The sequence below is a fragment of the Rousettus aegyptiacus genome, unplaced genomic scaffold (genome assembly GCF_014176215.1).
Source record: "Rousettus aegyptiacus isolate mRouAeg1 unplaced genomic scaffold, mRouAeg1.p scaffold_m13_p_7, whole genome shotgun sequence".
Classification (NCBI taxonomy): domain Eukaryota; kingdom Metazoa; phylum Chordata; class Mammalia; order Chiroptera; family Pteropodidae; genus Rousettus; species Rousettus aegyptiacus.
In genome coordinates, this window is record NW_023416310.1 from 77,170,481 (window position 1) to 77,191,943 (window position 21,463).

At 47.7% G+C, this 21,463-nt stretch overlaps 1 protein-coding gene across 2 annotated transcripts in view; it reads left to right on the forward strand.

Annotated features, from left to right (window-relative positions):
* SLIT3 (slit guidance ligand 3) overlaps window positions 1-21,463 on the forward strand; it is a 583,670-nt gene that overhangs the window by 401,299 nt on the left and 160,908 nt on the right. For both annotated transcript variants that reach the window (XM_036224942.1, XM_036224941.1), the window contains one exon: window positions 17,305-17,376. In XM_036224942.1, coding sequence (XP_036080835.1) covers window positions 17,305-17,376 — 72 coding nt within the window. The remainder of the gene's footprint in view (window positions 1-17,304; window positions 17,377-21,463) is intronic.

The window sequence follows — 21,463 nt, forward strand, 5'->3', positions numbered from 1 at the left end:
CTAGACTTCTACCCCAAGCTAACGTAGCAGGAAAGGCCATGAGGGACATGAAATGCAGCTTTTCTTATCTAGACCGTGTGGTCCCCACATTGGTTACTAGTAAGCAAATGCAGATGAGATTGAATGGGAGTCTGCACTGAGTCCAGTCTCCCTGCTCCGAACCTTTCGAAGCTTCTGGAAATGGAGTGAAGGGAGTGGAGCCCTAAAGTAGACTGGCAGAGGCCTGGTTTCAGTGCCCTCTCTGCTGAGTGCCTCAGCTCAGGCATTGACCCTGGTGCCTCCGCTTCCTCCTGAGTAAATTGCAGTGGTTGCTGATGTTCAAAATGTGTCAGGGCACCCTGGGTGACTGGGGTGCAAGCAAGCCGAGCTTCCCTGCCGTCATTCCTCTATTTTATATCACAGGACTATGGAAATACCCATTCGACAAAAACAATCCTGCATTTGAATAACAGTTTAAAACCTACTGAACTCTGAAGACATCCTGGAAGGAACCGCCATGACTGTCTGATATTTACAGAGATTAGGGAGGGATAGATGGTAGAGGCGTGGTCAGGGGCAGTGACAGAGAAGGAATGGCAGGGACCTGAGGGGGGTCTTGAGGGGGCAGTGTGCTCCAGCCACACACCGGCAGTGGAACCAGGCCCAGCTGCCCTTTGACCCCCAAGACATTCATTCCACACCCCGACAAGCGCGCCCTCTTTGGGCAGCAGTGGGCAGTTAGAACCAAGAGCTAGGGGCTGGTGGGGCCCGCCCTGGCTTTCCAGTTCTTGGTCTGTCCACTTCCTGTCTACCTCACAGGGAGACTCATGGGGGCTTATTCCTCTCTGAAGAGAACTTAATAAGGAAGAGGCTGTGGTGACATAGGAACAATCTGTGGCTTTTTAAATGACAATTTATGTGTAACTGAATTAGTTAAAATATCAGCTATTAATTGGCTTTCCGGATCAGAGTAAGGAAAGCCTCTTCCTTTTGGCCTGCGGAGTTAGTGGTGAGATTCTCATCAGCATTCAGTTAAGAGCTGTCCTGAGCCCCGCCGAAAATCGTTCAGTGGCTCTCCTTGTCCCGGGATCACGTCCAAACCTGATCCCATCTGCCATCACCTCCCGTCTTCCCAACCAGCCTCCTCTCAGCCACTGCCCTCCCCTTGCCCCCATGCTAGCCACACTCACCTTCGTGTGCTTCTCAGATAGCACACGCCGCATGCTTAACTCGGAGTCCTCACCGCACCGGTCCGTCTCCCAGCATGCCCTGTGGTCCGTCTCCCAGCATGCCCGCTGGTCCCTCTCCCAGCATGCCCTCCGTCAGCCTGCATCCGCATCCCCAGAGGGCCTGTATAAAACACAGGTGGCTGCCACGCATCGCGCATCGCCCAGATTTATTTAGATCCTGACTACGACTTTAAGGACTTGGTAATTTCGTTAGGCGTGATGATGCTAGATGGTTAAATTAAAAGTTATTAGTTACGCTGAATTCTAAAATAGATATATATTGGTAAAAACAACATGATGTCTAAGACTTGCCTTTAAAATAGTTTAGAAAGAAAAAAATACGTGTATGTGGGGAGGGGAATGGGGATAGATGATACAAAATTAGCAAAATACTGGTAATTGTTGAAGTTGATTTTTTTTATACTCCTCTACTTTTGTGCATATTTTGTTTCCACCAAAAAATAAAAGTTATTTCCTTAGAAGGGGGGAGACCACACATGCAGGTAGCTGTTCCCACCCCCTGAGTTTCTAATTTAGAACATCAGTGAGGACATCTGAGAATGTGCATTTCCAGTAGAAATTCGATTCCTCGGTGACGCGAGCGCCGCTGGTCCACAGACCGTACTTTGAGAGCCCCGGCCCCAGCCCCTCCGCCACATTCTGCGCTTGCGTGATTCCTGTGTGTCTGTTGTGTCTCCATCAAGCGTCACTTCCTCCGGGTGCGCAGCATGGATGTAGCTCTCCTATTACACGTGTTCCTATCATACGAGCATCTTGTACTTCATAGCATCTAACTGAATTATGAATACTCATCTGTACAATTATTTGCTTATGTTGTCCTCTTTATAGATTTATAAGCTCCGTGAACAGACTAGTTCACCATCTTTCCCTGTGCCTCACACTGTGCCTGGCATGCAGTGGGTGCTCAATAAACGTTTGTGGCTGGGAGAATGCATGGGTGGTGGACCTATTTTAAATGTGGGCTGTTCACATGTTGCAGAGAGAGAGGGAAGGAGGGACGGCACCTGCCCAGCTAGCCAGATCAGCCAGGTACTCCCTGGCAACCAGGAAAACGACAGCTACTGCACCCAGACCTCTCTCCCATCCTGCTCCCTTAATACAAAACACAACGCACGTGCAGGGCAGGAGCCTTCTCCATGAAGTCAGGGTTCTGTGTTCTGACCCCAGGCTATGTGACTTTGGACAGGTCCTTTTTCTTTTGAAGCCTCAGCTTTAGCATCTGTCAACCAAGAAGCTTGGATCTTTTAGCTCTAAAATTTATTAAGAATCATACATTCTGAGCAAAGATGCTTCATTCTGAAGAGTATCCAATAATGGTCAGAGTGTTTGTTTTTTTCCCCCAATCTTGCCTAGATCATGTCAGCAAAGGAAGTCAAACTGAGAGGATTGACCAATTCTTGCTTCCCTCCAGGGCCTCTGTTTGTAGCATCCTTCCCCAGGAACTGGGGGGCAGGTGTGTGCGGGGAGGAAAAAGGCTGAGACCCCACGGCCCGCACACGTCCGAGTCTGGGGAATCAGCACAGAAGTCCAAGGGACACCCACTTGCTGCTCCTGTCACCCTGATTTAGGGCAATGTGTCCTAGCCGAGTATTTAAGACTCAAAGTACACTTGTGCATTTCACATGAGTGTCCCCAGATCCTTTCTGTTTTTTCTTTTATCTTCTTTTTTTGCAATTACAGTTTCAGATAGTAACTTTGAACTAACGTGGCGATATTAACGGCTCTGCCCATTCTGCCTGCACTTACTGGGGGCATTCCACAACAGCATGCCCCCATCGCTCAGCGATTCTGTCCTCACATCTTCTCTTTGTTTGTACATGTCTAGAGGGTATTCTCCCTGTTTTCTGCCTTTGGAGAAATAGCCTTAGTTATCTGCAGAAATAAATTAAGAAATGATTTAGAAGAGCTCGGAAAGAAAAAAGATTCTAAGAAAAAAGAAGTAAAAGTCTCGACTTCTTTGCCACATTGTTCAGTTAGGGAAAATAGGCTTTTAAACCTGGCTTTTACCTAAGAGATTAAGAATACTTCTACTCAGATGTTTTGATGTTATGGTAATAGCCTTCTCAGTAATAATGCCTTTTAACCTTGCGCCCTGTTTTGTTTGGGGTTTTGTTTGTCAGGGCAGAGGGTGTGTTTTTCTCTGGGGGCAGGGAGGTACCAGGGAGCCCTAGCGGCAGATTATTGAAAAAGCAAGCTCCAGAGAACCAGAAGAAAGTGAGGGCGTTTGCAGGTTCAATGGTGTGAGGCTTAGGAAAAGTTGATAAGAAGGATTAGAATTGAAGGATAAAAAAGACCCTTGAAAAGCCAATCTATTATGGGGTCCATTACTTTATATATATTCTCCAAAACCACATGAATAAAGGGGAGAGAAAGGAAGGAAGAAAAAAACTGGCTTCAGTTCAGGACGTCAATTATGTCTTTTCTAATCCCCTTTTCACAATTTATTTGACATTTTGAACAGTAGCCAAAAAAGCTATTATAACTATAAAACATATTCATTGGTATAAATCTCATTAAGTTGAGCGATTTAATTAAGGTATTGACATGCTTAATTGATACATGTAAGCTAAGACCGTTTTTATATCTCATTTCCATATGCTTTCTGCTTTAAGAGGAGTGAGAAGCTGGATCTTAAAAAAAAAAAAAAAAAAAAAAGGCTCCTTAAAAATGCTATAGATTCATCTGTGCCTGACATCCCAGGGGACGCTTCCTGCCACTCTCCTTGACTCGGAGCCAGCTACTCCTCTAAGTGGCGCTGCTCAGAGGGAAGGTGATGTATACCCAGCTTGAGTGCCTGTCAGGCCTTCTTATGATCAATAGGAGAATATTTATATTAATAAAGCACCAAGTTAATTAAATAAAATGGTCCTCTGGGTAAACTTAAGATACTAGAGGATGGGCAAGGATCGATATATCCTGCCATTTGAACATTAAGTATGTGCCTTGAAATTTTATGGTGCTTTTAAAAAGTCGCTTTGTAATGTAAAAAGTTAGAAATCTCCACAAGTTTTCTCTGCTGAAACCTCATGTCTGGCTCATGTCGGAGCTGAGAGAGACAGGAAGGACTGGGACCCCTAGAGATGGGAGTGTAGGAGAAGCCCCCGCAAACCTTCCCCCGGTCTGGGTAGCTCCCCTCCCGCGGGGGTCTTGTCTTGGGCTGATGAGGCTGGGCTGGGGACAGAGGCCTGACCTCAGTGCAGGGTCCAGACAGCAAGGATGAATAGCACCTCCTTGTCCACAGAGCAGCCTTTCAAGTCAGATGTGAGAGCGAGCCCGGGTTCCCCTCCCATTCTCCGTGCCCTTATCCTGGGAAAGCCTAACAGCTAGGGTCTTGGGAGAGAAGCCTCCGCCAGCCTGGCAAGCCCCTGCTGGCTTCCACGTGACCCTTTCCCACTTTCCTGCGCTTCGTGTCCGCTCAGCCCAGTTCTTCCTGTGTGGCTCTTTTGTGTATGTGGGAACCAGTCTCTGTCCTGCTCTCTCTCTCATTTCTACGCCTCTCTTTCTTGGTGTGTGTCTGTCTTTCGCAGTCTCTTCTGTGAAATGACTGTCTCTGTTTAAGTGTTTCTCTGTGACTTTCTCTTATGTTTTCTCGAGTTTTACTCTGTCTCACTGAGTCTGTTTCCTTCTCCCTCTTATTCTTTGTCTCTCTGCCTGTCTGTCTTTCCTTCTCTCACTCTTTCTCCTTCCTTCCCTCTCTCTGTCCCTCTGTCTTTTTCTCCCCTCATATCTATCTGTCTCCCTCTCTGCTTGAGTTCTCCTGCACATCAACAACCGACTTTAAAGAACTCGGTTCACAGACTTCGCCCCTGCACACGAGCGCCCGGAGGCTGCCTTTCTGGTTCCAACCCTCCTAGAGCAGCCTCCTCCACTGGGCGTGGGGCTAGGAAAGAGGGCAGAGGCCCAGTGCGTCTTGCCTTGAGCAAGCTGGGTCCATATGCGGAGGTGAAGTTCCTTCCCTAAGAGGTGACACCCTACTTGCTGTCCCTCTTTGTCCTCTCCCATGGACCGTGTCTTCTCATTTTCTTAGGTTTCACCCATAGCACCTAACAACATGGGTACATCGTAGTCACCCTATTAATGATGACCCTTGGTTGAAATGTAAGCCCAGGACAGCTTTTACAGATGAGGAAGCTAAGGCTCGGGCAGGGCATCTACTTGTACAAAGCCACACAGCTAGCAAGAGGCAAAGCTGGTGTTCACACGTTCACACGGAGGTCTCCCAGGCTTTCAGTACTTGCCTCACGGCCTCCTGGGGTCTCGCCCATGTGCAGGACTTCTGGGGTCAGGTATGAAAGGAAAGGAGTCGAGTTACCAGGAAAAGTATAGCTCAAGCCATAGCAGCAAGGGGAATGTTTGAGAAGACGTTTCCCCTGATCCCTTCTCTGCCCTCACCTCCTGTGGAGGTTCCTTCCTCTCTGCCTGGGACCAGGGTTTGTTGTATTTGGCTTAAGGGTAGTGGCCGCAGCCTCACATTCGTCACTAATGAGTCTTTGCAGATCGCTGTGTTCTCCTAGCACGCACGTCCCTTGCCTAGTGCCTTTCATGCTAAATGGCCAGAAGCAGGGCTAGGATTAAATATTATTGTTAACTTCAAACTTGGTATAAATCTATTGAACTGTATCCATTTTTACATAAATAAGCAAGAGAACAGCATCTGTTCTCCTTTGGTCAACGCCAGGATATCCATAGGTGTGAGCTGTTAGCAATAACTAATTGCTCTAAACGGAACAATAAATAGTGCAGGGGTCATGATGAGAAGTGGCGTCTATAGTATTAACATAGCTTAATGGCTTAAACTGCTATAAACTTCAACACTCGCTTGGAGAAGCTGGCCTTGCAACTCAGGGTGCTGAGCTCTTGCTGAATTGCTTTCCTGCTTCGGTAGAAGATAATTTTGAGCCTTTCTAAAGCCGTATCGATTTTATCGGCAGATGGCCCCAGGATAGCATCTCACCTTCACCACTGAGGTTTCACTTATTTAATGGGATTCTGAAAAGTTGCAGGAAGGAACAGGTGCACACAAGCCACATCCCCTTGAGCAGCAGTTCTGCCTTCGAACGTCACCCCCCTGGGCAGCTGCAGCCCAAGGCGTAACCCTCCCCGCCCGCCCGCGCACGCTGCCGCTTATCCAGTAAAACAGTGGACCACAGAAGAGTCAGCCCCGTGCTGAAGCCTCCGGTGCAGGAGGGAGGAGAGGCTCAGTCCTCCAGACCCGTCTTAGGCTCAGGAGCGCCCGGGGCATCCAGAGGAGCGTTCAGAGTCCTCACTTCGTGATCTAGTTGAGCATTTAAGGTGACGGGGGTAGGAATGAGGGGCGGCTTCACCTACTCCCACATTAGAGCCCCTTAGCCCGTTGGGCTGCCTCTCTCCCTCCCGCCACCGCCTCCTCTCCCACCCCCATGTTGACTTCTGCTAATCCTCAGGCTCCATGAGGGTTTCCAAGTCATCAAGACTGGTTGGCAGGGAGGGGATCGATAGCAGAGCAGAGCATCACAGAGATCATCACAACTCTCCTGGAGCTAAATGCTTAGAGCGTCTCCTCTGTACTTGGACTCATGTTACCTGGATGATCCCAGTCTCAGCGAGTACCAGGATTCAGAGACGGGGCGAGGGGGAGCTGTTCCTGGAGGAGAAACGTTGTCAGGCACACAGCCCTTTTCTGGATCGAATCCGTTTTTCAAATCTGCTGGCCCGTTCAGGCCAGGTCTCGGTTCTATTCTGAGCTCTGCTGAGCCGACCTTCCCGGCGTAGCTGCTCGATCCCGCGCTTCAGTTCCCTAATCTTTCCCAGTTGGACACCTTATCTGAGACTTTCGAATGAAACCCTATTCTAGTGGCATTAGTTCTCAAGCATGACATGCCACCAGGGAGACGGAGATAGAAGGGCGGAGGCAGAGGGCAAGAGTTTTTCCTAATCTAAAGGGACAAAATGGACTTGGGGAAAAAAATCCCCATAGTTCGACATTTATTCTTGATCATCCATGAACAGGGCAATGGCGTGAAATCATTTTAGCTTTTCTTTTTTTTTTTATCCATTCAAGACATATTTTTTAAGCTATGTGTTAGGCCTCAGCAAAACTCCCTGACCACCTGAAACTAATAATTTAGTGAGGGTGCCAGTGGAAAAGACCATGTCACCTTATATGAGCTTGACCTTCAGGTAGCATGCCGGTTAGCAAACAAGGACTCTCTCCAGATCCAAACTCATTTTGACCTGTGCCCAGGTCCCTAACTTGCCTTTAGCTTTTTGGTGAAGTCAACCTCGACAGCATCTGGGGACAGTTACTGAGTTACAGGGCCATTGCTGAACCATCTGCCATTTTGCTTGAGCTTTTTCAGAAAAGGTAAGAGGGACGTGGGAGAGTCTGAGTCCATCGCAGACTCACTCCTTCTTCCTGATGCCAACAGAAATGGGCCCAAGAGGTAACTGAAAATGCAAACTTGGAATCCACCAGAAAAATACATTAGAAAGCACTCCCTACCCCCTTAATTTTTGCTAATTATTGCACAAGCAAATCGTCACCTATAGGATATTATACCTCAGAATTGAGACTATCAGGCCACCATCTGAGAGGCAAATGATTAACTGCCCAGGGCAGTAGTTAATCACAAAATAGGCCAAACACACAACTTCATTTCATAACAATTCCGTAAGCGCTCCCCCCAACCCCCACCACCTCCCCCTCACGTACAAGGTTTCATCTCCTAATTGCAAAAGCTTTTTGGCATGGGAATGTCTTTGTGGAGAAGAGAGGACTCGATTTGGGCCATCTCTCTAAAGAAGACACAGGAACAAGGACGCTTCTCCAATTAATCAGCAAATGCTTGGCTCCAGCTTTTGGCCAGAGGATCGATTTACATAAAGCTACTTCTCAAGATGAATTTGCCTCCCTCCACTCCCCCTGCGTTCCCCTTGTCCAGCCAGCATTAGACATGCTACTGGATTTCAGATTGACAGTGTCAGCTACGACAATCAAATTAGGGATGAAAGCCTCAGAGGGCTGCCAAGGGAGAGGAATGGAGGAGAAGGAGGGGGTGGGAACAGTGTGTCAGCCTCGGTGGAGGATGGATTGCACAGAAATGGGCTCCCTTTCCCAAACTCCATTGGGCAGTCCCATAGCTTCAAACAAAGAAAACACGAGTCTCCATCCTTTTGAACAAGGCGGACCTCTCTACCCTCACAATTAAGATTAATAAATTAAGCCAAAACATCTCACTGGGCCCAAAAATTGGCAGAAGACTATCTCAGAAACAAAATTAGATCCTTACTATCAGATGATTTTCAGCATCAGATTTCCGTACATGATGTAAAGACACCCAAATCGTAGCTGTACCCCAAAGGGTACATGGTGACACATGCAGTCTCGAGTCAGATACTTGTGGCTGAATCCTGGTGGTGGTTCTTGGATCACTTAAGCAGGGAACCAGAACAGAAGGCACAATTGGGCTGATAGATAATGAGAGCTCCCCAATCCGTCTAGTAAAACTGCCTTGTCTCTAAACTGTGATAATCCCAGGGATCAGTGAGCTGTTGAGAAGCTCAGCCTCAGTACCGTTTGCCAGGGATGATCCGTCAATTATGAGGCCGTTGCATGAACACAAAGAGCCTTAGTTGGAGTTGCATGTGATAGTTAAATGAAGAAAGCATCCGTTGGAATGGAAGTGTTGGCTAGCCTGCCAGCCCTGGAAGGCTGTCGGTTCAGAAAGATTAAATTAAATCCTATGGCTGGAAGGAGGTTCTCTGCTCCTAGGAAGGATGGCTGAGTGACTAGAACAGTTTAGGCCATGGCTGGCCTCTCTTCATCTGGAAGTTTCTATCTTGACTGGCTCCCATTCACATTCCCTAATTCAGGGGTCTCCAACCCCCAGGCCGTGGATCAGTGTGGGCTTGTGGCCTGTTAGGAAGCCAGCGCTGGCATCACCACCTCAGATCACCAGGCATGAGATTCTCATAGGAGCACCGGTCCTGGGTGCCAGAAAGGTTGGGTACTGCTGCCCTAATGCGTTCACAGACCGCCCAAGGAATCCCAGAGTCGGCTCCTTTAGACCGATTCCAGCATCTAAAAGCCTTTCTCTCTCGGCAGCGAGTGGGCACGTAGCGGCAGCATCCAGCTCCTGGTCTTGTCTAGAACTGCACTGTCTAGTAGAATAGGCACCAGCCATGTGCGCTTGTGCAGCTCATGAAACGTGGCCCGTCTGAACCGAGGTTTATGGAAAATACACACCAGAATTTAAAGACTGGGTATGAAAAAAAATAAAGTATCTCATTAATAATTACTGTTTTGATTACGTGTTGAAATAATATTTTGGATACATGGGGTCAAGTAAAATACTTATTAAAATTTATTTTAACTGTTTTTAATGCGGCTAATGAAAGGGTTTAAACTGTATCGTTGTCTTGTGTTGCATGGGACAGTGCTGCCCTGGAATTTGTAGATCTCCCCTGCAGGGTATTGGCCTCTGCACCCTTCAGCCCTGGCTCGAAGTTCGGCCAGCACGGACAGTGATTTGGTTATAGTTCGAGGGAAATTAGTTTAGGTGGACCCTGCATTTTCCCAGCTCACCCCCTCATTGCTTCTATCGTACTCATTCGGCCCGCTTTACTCATTTGCTTTAGCCTGGCTTATCCTAACACATTTGGGTTGTGATCTCTAGAACATCTGTCCATAACGAGATGCCCACAGGTTCCTACATTGGGGACTAATCGTAGAGCAAACCGGCAACCGTAATTCCACCTGCAGCGCTTGGTAGTGGCTCACAGCCCTCAGCCCCTGAAGGGGTCCTTAGCGCCGTCGCGCTTGAATGCTGGGCCTTGTCCGCACTCACAGCGCGAGATCTGCCTCTCAGTCCGACCGCTCAGTCCTGCTCAGCACCTGCGCCCCGGTGATATCTCCCCTGGAGTGTCGTCCTTCTGGAGAACTGTAGGAAGTCACTTGACTGTGAGGCCCCATTAGGAGGTTTCTGGTCCCAGTCAGCCAGCATCTGCTCCACAGACTCTGCAGAGAGTCCGGGGGCAACGTGCATGGTTTTCTCCTGCTGCATCTCTGGGGTCCCAAGGCAGGGTGTAGCCACATACGGGCTCTTCCTAAAAGATAGATTAGATTTTGTCGTTCTCCACCCCTCAGCCATCTCCTGTGACTCTGTCCCCTGCGTATTCCACCCAATGCCCCAGGCTCTCACCTGAGACACAGGAGGCCTTTGCGTCTGGGACTCAAGATTTTCCCTAATATCAAACTAGACGTTCAGTGCAGCAGGATGCTATATTTGTTAACTTCACGCTAATAAAATGAGGATAGTGATTGGCATCTATATACTACATTAGAGTATAGAAAGCACTTGCTTGTCCATTATCTGCCATGCTTATCCCAATTTCACGAAGTACAAGTGGAGGCTCAGAGAATTGAATTGACATATTGACGTTCTTAAGGACACATGGTGCATTACATGTAGCACAGCTGAGACATGAACTTGGCACGTAGTCTCATGCACTAATTCTACTCATGTTCTCAAACTTGTTCAGGATTTAGACTCCAGAGATGTCTCCAGAGTTTCTGATTCGCTAGTCTAGGGTGGGTCCCAGAAATCGGCATTTAAATTTATTGTTATGGAAAATTTCACACATATATAAAAGGCAAGTACAGATTGCAAATGAACTCCCTTTGTACCCATCACTCAGCTGCAGTGTCAACTCAGTGAATCTTGTTTCATCTATGCCTCTACCCACTTCCCGCTCTTCTATATTATTCATTTTATTCTTAATTATCTCAGTATGTATCTCTCAAAGATAAAAACATAAAAGAAACCATAACCCACAATACCATTATCACATCTAAATTTAAAAAAAAAAATTAAAAAGGGGGGCAATCTGTATTTTTCAAAACATCATCAGTAAGTTCTGGCCAGGTAATCCCTGCTCCCCATGGTGAGAACAGCCACCCTGTGCCATGCCAACTCTTAATAATGCCTTTAGACTGTCCACTTTGAAAGAGCCAAAGGGATGAAACAAGCCTGCATCCCTGTATGGCCCAGTGACTGAGACTGGCATCTTTCTCTTTTTTTCTCCTGAAAGCTAAAAAGGATTTGGCAAAACTTCACCTCAAGCAAAACTTGTGAGTTGGGTTCCTTGATGGTTAGGAACAGTCCATGGTGTGAGTTTAGATAAAGGCTTTCTTCTTGTCGAAAAGGGGAAAAACAGCAGTGAACCACAGCTTCACCTTTTTCAGGTGTCTAGATGTTTGTTTAACTTTCAATTATTCCAAGGGGTCTGTGTATTTGCATCTGGGGTCAGTGATAATGCAAGCTCCAGGAAGTCAGAAACTTGGTTTCGCTGTTCCCTTCTGTATCTCAACATGTAACGTGGCGTAGCACATATTTGGGGCTCCTGCTATGTGAGTGAAATAATACTGAGCTGACATTTAGTCCACCGATATTAAGACTAAGACTTTTCTACAGAGCTCGTCAGAGAAGGCAAATGGAAGGAGCCGTTACTGGCATCTTTCATTCAGTAACTTGTAACATCAAGGGAGCAAGCCATGTAAACTCCTGCTGCCACGAAATGTTTGGAAACCCAGCTGGAGCAGTGGGGATCATTGTTTTTCTTATCCCCCATTGACACTTCAATTCTCTGGGTCCCAGAGATAGGTGGTGGCTCTTTAAGGGAATGATTCAGTTACTCTGTGTAATCTCCCTTGGACAAAGGATGCCATTGACCAGCCCTCCAGCTGGAGGTACCGGGGCTTCTTAGCCAGGACGTATGCTTGGGGATCATTTGGTTTTGACAGTGACCCAACTGCAAACATATAATCTTGCTTATTAAGATAAATTGCCTGCAAAAGAGAAAAGAGATTTACCTTTTCAGATAGATCCTCCCTGAAGTCCACACTGTAAATTCCCCAGGAACAATTTTTCCTGCATGTCTGTCCCTCCCACTGTACAAATAAGCAAACCAATATCTTTTTCTTTGGTTTGTAGAGTGACGTGTTACTCTATATATTAGGAGTTGGGGTGTGTGGGGCGGGGAGAAGTTCAGCTTTGTTTAGTTCGGAAGAACAGAGAATACAAAAGCTATAGATTTATGGATTACCCATCAGAAATTCAAAAAATCCCTAAATGAGTTTTGGTTGAGACCTACCACACCAAAGGGCAGATTCCCTTCTTCTAGGCAGTGACTGGGAAAATAGTTTTCATATATACTCAGGCCAAGAGAATCAGAATGCTAATGCAATGCCCTGATCCCAAATCTAATCACGGTTCAAAATGTAACTGCTTTGAGATCATCCCCTCTTTTAATTTGGCTACTCAAGAGCTGATGATTTTTTTTTTTTTAATCTCACTGAAAAGACATCTGATCGGTCTTAGTGCAGGGGGTGTGGAGACGTAGACAAAAGAAGGTCCCAGACTGGGTTGTTCCAGTTTTCTTTGGTCAGTTAGTTTCCCCTGAGTCTTGTTCTTTGGTCCTGGATATGTCGTCTTTAGGGGGTGATTTTTTTTTTCAATCTTCTCAGATCTCCCTGATTCATAACTGAAGTCTTAGGAATGCTTTGGGTTGGATCCCATGAGTCCCCTTTACTAACATTGGCTCCCATCTCCTGTTTCTTTGGACTTGGCTGGGAACCTCCTCAGCAATCTACCCTTGGGTTCCTGGAGTCACCCTGTCCAGCGTTGTGGGGTGCGGGCAGAGCCAGGGAGTCTGCATTTCTCTTGGGTGGTCTCTAACCAAGGACTGTCTCCTGCAGGGCTGCAAAGGCCCAGACCTCCTGGTTAGAAACAGGAGCCCAGGGGTGTTGGTTAAAGCCAGGACTAAACTGATTGTCCTTTAGTTCCCCTTTTCCATCTTACTTCCTCCATCCCTTACTGGTCTCTCCCAGGAGCACTCTGTGAATCTATCACTTGACTAAGCATCTGCTTCTGAGGAAGCCCAACCTAGGACAGGCCATGTTCTCCTGGGTCAGCCTCTCCTGTTTTATCCAAAAGAATCTTGAATCAAATATAGTTACTCCTGCCTACATAATAGATGAGAGGTACTTTAATTCCTCCTCAGATTTTATGGGGAGAATATTAGCAACATTTATGTGTTTTATTCTTTCAAGAATTATAGACGTGTGTCCTGAGGATGACGCTAAAAGAGGTTTCCAGCAATGTAAATCCAGGCTAAATGGGAGGAAGGTCCAAGAAAGAAATGCAGCCATTCTTTGACTATCCACAGGGTTCCAGGTGCCATGCAAAGCACACATATGTCAGCTCATTTCACCCTCACGATTAACCTCTGAGGTCAGTAAAATTAACAGTCCTACTGTAAAGATGGGGAAACTGAGGCATCGAGCATCTCAGTCATTTGCATGATCATACAGCTAGTAAGTGGCTCCACCCAGTTCAGAAACAAGATTTCCCCGAAGTTGAAGTAGCTTCCAAGCCCCATTTTGTACCTTTGGAATAATTCAAGATTGCTATCTAAGAGCTAACCACTCCCTGTGCCCCCAAACTGCCACTGAATACAGACAAGACTTCCTGGTAGCATGAATGTGACCGAGATAAGTGCGTTGTCCCCAGTGGAGCAAAGAGGAGACTCTTTCCCTGTTTCTTGCCTGGAGATCTTGCCTGGGAAATGTGGGGTGGGCAGGGGTGGGGGCGAAGGTGAGGACTGTCACTCACTGTTGCTCAGAGAACAAAGCACGCCTGACATTGCAGGGAGAGCCCCAGGAAGCATTTCAAAAGCTCCACTGGAACTAGACAACCTCTCAATCCATTTATCAAAGTGTCTGCAATTCCGTTTCAAGGTAGATGAAGCAATAATAAATTTGCGAAGAAAGTTAATCTGTGTCCAAAGCATTTTAGTAAATTAAAAGGGGGGGGGGGTGGTTGGAAGGGGGATGCATTGGTTCTTGCCAACTCCTATTTGACTTACTGTCTCCTTAATAAGTCCTCTTTGGTCTTGTGTTTTTGGATGGCATAATGAGTCGGTTAATCATTTTCCGGAAGCAGGAAAATGCACTTTAGCTAATGCAGTGCCCCTTTCTTTCAGAGCCCTAATTATTTAAAAAGGCGCCCAATTCATAACCCTGCTTTCCAACTAAGAAAGCCTTTCCCACCAGCTACCCTCCTCTGTTTCCCCAGAAAACCCCAGCACACCTCTCACCCTACTCCAACCTCATACATTTCATCTAATGTTTTAAAAAAGCGAGTCTCCTTTTTCTAGTCACTTCCCAGCATTTTCCCTCAGGAAGGGTGAGACGTTCAAGCCCCAACAAGCAATCGGCTGGAACTAGGCTCTTGGGCACTGTGGATAGATTTTGTTATTTTTATTTAAGTGTCAGCTGAAAATGGTGGCTCTTGTCTCTCTCAAGGATAGTACTTAACAATAGCTCCATGCTCCTGCATCACGCTGAGATAAACACACTATTAGGAACCCTCACAAAGGCCCCCGAGATAATTGCGAAGGGACAGTTACCGAAAATGAAGCACCAGCCCTGAACCCTCCTCCACGCCCCATCAGTATTACCATTAAAGCTGTCAGTTTGTCAGCCTACTAGAGGTATTTATGAAATCAATATACAATCCCGCAGATGCATGGCAGCGGTATTGTTAGCCAGAGAAGAGAGACTCAATGGAAAATAAAATTAATAAAATTTATAAGCAGATCGTCATGGAGAACAGATAAATTCCCTACAATCTGCTGTTTTTGCTCAATTGCGGCAGGAGGGAAGACGTGGCAGGGAGGCGGAGAGAAAGCTGTGCTTTAAACTGGGCTCCTCAAACTTGGAGCAGGACCGGGGATAGTCACAGCAAGAAAAGAGTGAGCAGGAACCCCAGGGGCTGCCCCCACCCCAAGCACAGCATTCCATCTATGTGCCTGGTTTTTCTGCTTAAATATTGCTCTCCTCTCTTCATTCCACCGTGTTACAAATCAGAAGCTCCGTGCAATTGCGTTACCTGGGGTATGTGCCCCTTCTTCTGGCTTCCAGGCGGGGTTAGAGCTGACAGTTCTAAACCTACACCTCTCTCCCGTTTGCTCCCCCACCCTTGATTTTGATCATCAGCCATTTGCCAGAAGTGTGACCCAGGCCCTTCCTCTGAGTGGCCAAAGATGGCAGCCAAGCCTAGAGGGTGGCAAGTGGACAGGGGCTTGCTGTCCCGGAGACCAGCCTTCACTTGGCAGAAAAGACTGGGCCCATTGTGGCTGTGGGAGCCTTGGGTACAGCCCAGCTGCCTGGTGGAAATTGCATTAGTTGGATGACAAGACCTGGGCCCCCTTCTCCTGGAGGCTGATGGAGAGCAGAGGAATGGCCTCGGTGACACTGCCTGACCTCTGCTGTCATCGTGGGCTTTGTTCAGCGCCCCGACTCCAGGCTGGAGCCCTGCTCATTGAATCAGACCCAGCCAAAGGAGCCTGCCACGGGGCTCATGTGCATCTAAATGTACTTACACCAGTTGCAGACAGAGGAAACTGGATTTGAGGTGGGGAGCACCCTGTTACTCAGCCCCCAAACCGCTAGTATTCATATCTGCACCTGATCCTAGCTCTGAGCCTTGCCTTGGAGCCTAACAGTGGCCCCGGATGACCCTCAAGTGTCTCAAATTTCAGCCAGCCACTCAGATTGTGGCAGTTCATCGTATGAGGTGAGGGCAGAAAAATGGACGCCTCACTTCTGTTTTCTAGTTTTTTCCTTCTGCCACCTTGCAAAATGTTAATTTGGACAGCCCAGATTTTGGTGGAGGATGGTGGTCTGACCTCTCTTTCCAAATATATTTGAAGTTATCCCCAGTTTTTGGTTAGGTGTCCTTGGATGATGGGCATGGGAATATCCATTGGGTCACCCTCACTCCGGGACAACTCGGTGATTAAAGACATGTTTACCATGTGATCCAGCACATTCTCCTTAGAGGACTTTATACCAAGGGGGTAGCTGAACAAGTGTCCCCAAATTGTGTGGCAGGAAAAATTCACCCTGGTGTTTCCTTAACTAGCAAATTAATTAACTAATACCCAACAATGTGGGATCATTTAGCCATCTCTCCAATTGGATGATATACAGACATTGAAAATGTTGGCATAGATGTGTACTGTTAATGACGTGAACAGATGTTCTCAATATAATAAGTGAAAAAAGAGGATATAACAGACTATATACTACGAGATCACATTGGTGAGATTTATATATATTACTCCTAATTGCTAACAGTGGTTATATCTGGGTAGGTAATTTTTTTACTGCAATATCTATGACTAGAGATATGTACATCTTGCGTGTGTGTGTGTATGTATGACTGATATGTGTGGATGAGTGAAAACGAGTACATGTGTTTGGTCTAGCAAAAAATAAACTGGAAAACAAAATGAAAAAAAAATGCACGGGTTGCTCAGGAAAAGAAATTGGAGCTTTGGGGATTCTTAAAGAATATCCTGGCACAAGACTTGGATTTGAGCCAGCTTTGAGACTTGACACTTTGTTCCTTATCCTCCCTCCTCGAGGCCACACATTAGTGCTGCTTCATGCTGCATGAGGTGTCAGTGGGACCCCCGTTTTGGATGGTTTTGTGGAAATGCAATTCGGATTCATCAAGCCTGTCACTAAGATGATCCGGGAGGCCCCCAGGGGTCTCTGGGGCTCTGGAATAAGGGGAGATGGTTATTGCCCATCAGAAAATCAGATGGCCAGGCTTCGTTCCAATCCAAGATGACAAAGGCAGAGAGTCCCTGAGACGTGGGAATTTCAGTGGTGTTGACCCTGAAGTGGGGGAGGGACGCCATGGGGGAGGAGGGGCAAGAGGTCGTCTCTGGTAGGTGGCAAAACAGAGAATTGGGTGCAGTGTGTGCAACAAATAACCCAGCATCTTGGCTCGTGGCCTGGAGGTGCGAGACCACCCACAGAGCCCGCCCTGGAGGCAAGCGGCTCCCGCCTGGTAACCATTTCAGCAGAGGCCATCTCCAGAGGAGCAGTGTGAAGGCTTGTAGCAGCCTGCGGCTGGAGACTAAACAGCCCCCAAGCAGCCTCCGCAGGGTTTTGTTATCATGATGAGATGCAGATAAAGCCGGGCCTGAGTGGTTAACTCCGTGTGCCTCTTCTCTTCTGGTTTAGAGATCTGAGCGAAAACCAGATCCTGGGGGTCCCGAGGAAGGCGTTCCGCGGCATCGCAGACGTGAAGAACCTGTGAGTAATGTTTCTGTGGCTTTGCTGCCGACGTGGCTCTGTCCAGGGGGGTGAGGAACGAGGGATGGGACCGGGCGTCACCGTGCCATGCGCTGCCTCAGCCAGGCGCCTCTGACCGAGGGATGTGCTCGACGTGCTTCGCACACGTCGAACGCCGCAGCAGCTCCACGCAGTCCTGCTCCCCTCTGGTTACTCGTCCCCTGCTGTGAGCGTAAGGCTCCTCCGCTGCCATTTATCTCCCATGAAACTGGGATGATAGCCTCGTGGGGGGTGTTACTGCAAACGAGAACATGTTTTAAATACTGCATTGCATATAGTAAATGCGCAGTAAGTGGGAGACTTGAAGGTGATGAAGATGATGAAGATCGGGCTGGTGCCGATCTCACTGTTTTTGGAATCTTGTGAGAGAGCACTGGGACCCGCGTCCCCGGATCGTGGGGAGTCATAGCTCCATCCACTGCACTAAGTGCTTGGGATTTTTTAAAAAATAACTATTGATTAACAGGAAGTTTCAAAAAATGGTAAACAGGCTCACATGCTCTTTCACCCAGTTTTCTCTCAATGGCAACATCTGACATAACTAAAGGATAATATCAAAACAAGAAAACTGACCATGTTCTTCAGATTGCGTGGTTTCACACGCACTCATCTATGTGCGCGCACAGACGAGCGCGCCGTTCCGTGTAACCGCATCACGTGCGCGTCCTCGTGCGCGCGCGCGCCGTTCCGTATTACTGTATTACGTGCGCGTCCTTGAGCGCGCGCCGTTCCGTGTTACTGCTTTACTTGCGCGTTCTTGCGCCTGCGCGCGTGCCGTTCCGTGTAACCGCATCACGTGCGCGTCCTTGAGCGCGCGCCGTTCCGTGTTACTGCTTTACTTGCGCGTTCTTGCGCCTGCGCGCGTGCCGTTCCGTGTAACCGCATCACGTGCGCGTCCTTGTGCCCGTTGCGGCAGTCCATGCAGGGCTGTTCCATCACCCCGTTTCCGAACTTTCCAGACGACCTTTGTCGCTTCCTGCTTGGCTTCCGTAGTTGCTGTTTGTTGGTGACTCCTGGGCCCTCACCTTCACTAGGAGCGTGCCTTCCGAGTTTTCTATGCACACCGCTGCATCCACACGTTCAGAACATGTGTTTCAGGAGGGGCACAGAAGGTCTGCTTTGTGTGAGCAGGCATTTCTGCCCGCTGGCCTCCTCCACAGGCTCACATTCAACTTGAGACGATTTGAAGGTTTTTAAAAACTACTTTAGCTGTCACTTTTCCCTGTAAGGACCATGGGGATTGGGATGTGCCAGGAAGCTACCGCTGATGGCTTCCAGATATAGACGATCTGCTTCCCCAGATGCTGAGAACGTGGTGGAAAGCTTTTGGTGTTAAACATGCAAAGCACACCAAGGTCAGAGGCATCTCAGGGTGAAGGGTGAAGGGGGCAGGGAGGACCCTGTGAGGGGCTCCCTGGCCAGGGGCTGCACACTGCTGCATCTGGAGGTGTTTGCCCAGGAGCAGGAGAGGTGCAGGGAGCAGGCAAAGCCTCAGAGAAAGTGACTCTAAACCAAAACTGAGAGGTGGAGTTAGTTAGCATCCCAGAAAGGAAGGCAAAGCAAGTGGGGAACTCGGAGGTCCTCCGAAACCCCACAGATCAGTGGTGAGAGAACTGAGGCCCAGAGAAGGGCAGTGACGAACCCAAGGGCAGCCAGCTTCTGGTGGTTGAGCCCCAAGTCAACATGTCACACATGTAATGTGGTGTATCTGTCAGATCTCATGGCTCTAAGTTTAAGTGAGCCACTTAGCAGCAGCAACAACAAAAATACATTTCAGTGATGTATAAAAAGAACTGTGTAATTGCCAACTTCATTTTTGATGCTTAAGAAAGTGATTAAATCTTACAAATGGTCCTCAATAGTTGCTGAGGGTTTTGGAGTTTGTTTTTCCTGTAATATTTTAACCTCATAAAGGCCTGAGGAGCTCAAGGATCCAAGATTCTGCAAACACAGACTCCTAAGTCACTCAGAAACTACCGACAGCCCCCCCTCCCCGCCCCATTCTCCAAGCCACGCAGGTGTGTATTACTCAAGGGCCTGAGTGTCTTCTCTCTGGTTTATACCCAGTGTCAGCATGTGATCCGGGGGGAGAGGGGAGAGCAGTAAACTCACTGCTTAAAGGATGCATTGCCCAACAAAACTAAAGATGAATTGGTTACTCTACACCTCTAATCAATTCAGTCAGCACACATTTGTCGGCCAAAACCTGTGAGGCCTGGAAGTATAACTCATGTTCTCAGGTAGCTTACATAAGACTGGGAACAAGTAACACGTGCATACGAGAGAGAGTTCTGTGATTTAACAAACTACATGAAAATTGGCAAATGAGTGGCCGTGCATAGTAAAAGGCTATCAGAGCTCAGGGAAGAAGAATAGCTTCAGGCAGTGTTTCCTAAGGGCTGACATCGTGGCTTTGGAGCCTGATCTGTGTCTGACTTCTAGCTGTTCTGTGTACGAGTCTGCACCCTTAAGTACATTCCGTGACACTTCTGAGCCCAGAGTTCCAGCTCTATACAGTGAGGATAAGAATTGTACTTAACCCCCTAGAGTTTGGGTGAAGGTTAATACAATAACACATATGAATAATGTACTATGTTTGGCACATGGAAGCTGTCTAGAAAGTTCTAGCTGTATTCCTTGGTGATTGGAATTCACAGCATAAACAAGGCAAATTGTGTATGCAAAGCGTGGCGGCAAAAGTGTGAAAGGTGTGTTTCAAGGGACACAAGCAGAGTCATCTCTCAGAAATGGGGAGGAGGGAGGGTTGGAGGCAGAATAATAGGTGATAAGGTTAGAAAAAGAGGTGGAGGCCAGGCGATGGAGAGCCTTGCCTGCAAGGTTTATGGACTTTAGACAAAGACACTAAGAATGTGATGGCTTCTGACCTGAGAAGAGTGATAATGAAAAACATTCATCCTGGAAAAGGAACCTTGGACAAGAGGGGCGGCGGGGGGGTGGGGGGGCGGAGAGAGGAAGGCTGGGGGTGGGAGGAGAGTATGTGGTCCAGCATGGGGCGTCAGGGCATGTGCTTGGGAGAGAGCAGTCAGAAGGGACAGGGAGAGTCAGTGGGAGCAAATCAGCAGAACTCATCAAACAATGAGTTCTTGGAAGCCAGACAAAAAGAAGTGGGAAACGGTGAGTTCTAAGCTCTGACAATACACAGAATGATGGCACATTCTCATAGTCCTTTATCCATGCAGCCATCAAAGTATTTTTTGAACCTATTAAATGCTAGTTCTGGGAGAAACTGCAGAACATAAGATACGTAGATCTGTGAGCTCTGCCTTCTGGAGCTTCCACACCATGGAGGTTGAAAGGCCAGGAGAGGAACCAGGTGTGAAGAACATGAACTGGGTGTGAAGTGACGTCAGGTCTTCCATGGACGGTGTGGATGGAGCATCATCTTCCATGGGCTTGGAAAATGGTGACTCTGGCATGTCATCCTGTTCCTGCTCGTTAAGTGACTTTGGTCTCTGGTTAAGAGCTTCCATGTTTTTAATAAGAGGGAGTTCAACTAAATAATCTTATAGCCTTAAGAGGGAAGGTCATGTGGGTGATTGGAGATGTAGGCCCAGAGACGGGGAGCGTGTTCGAGAAAGGGAAGCATGCGGGTGGCAGCGATGGTTGAAGTCGCCCACACAGATATGCATCGGAACATGTAAAATAGAGACGCTTTGCAGAAATTAAATTTGTATAAAACCTGTTATGCAGACACTCCTTTCACCACGCCTCAGTTACCCGCATATAGATTGTCCCTCTTGTGAGTGATAAGTAGCAAATTTTAAATCTCAGGAAGGTAAGTCCGCGTCGTCGGTCTGTTGAAGAACCACCTCCCAGCCCCCCAGCCCTCTCCGTCACCTCGGTGAGCCTGGGAAGAGAATGCTATTGCACTGATACACAGGTAAAATACGAGTAGAAGATAAATCACTGGACTATCGGGCTGTGAAGTGACTACAGTCAGGCCTATCCATGATACCATACGCTTTCTTAAGAGGAAAAAAGTCAAGAATTGCGTTGTTTTCTTTTTATAAGTTTGTAGTTTTGACAT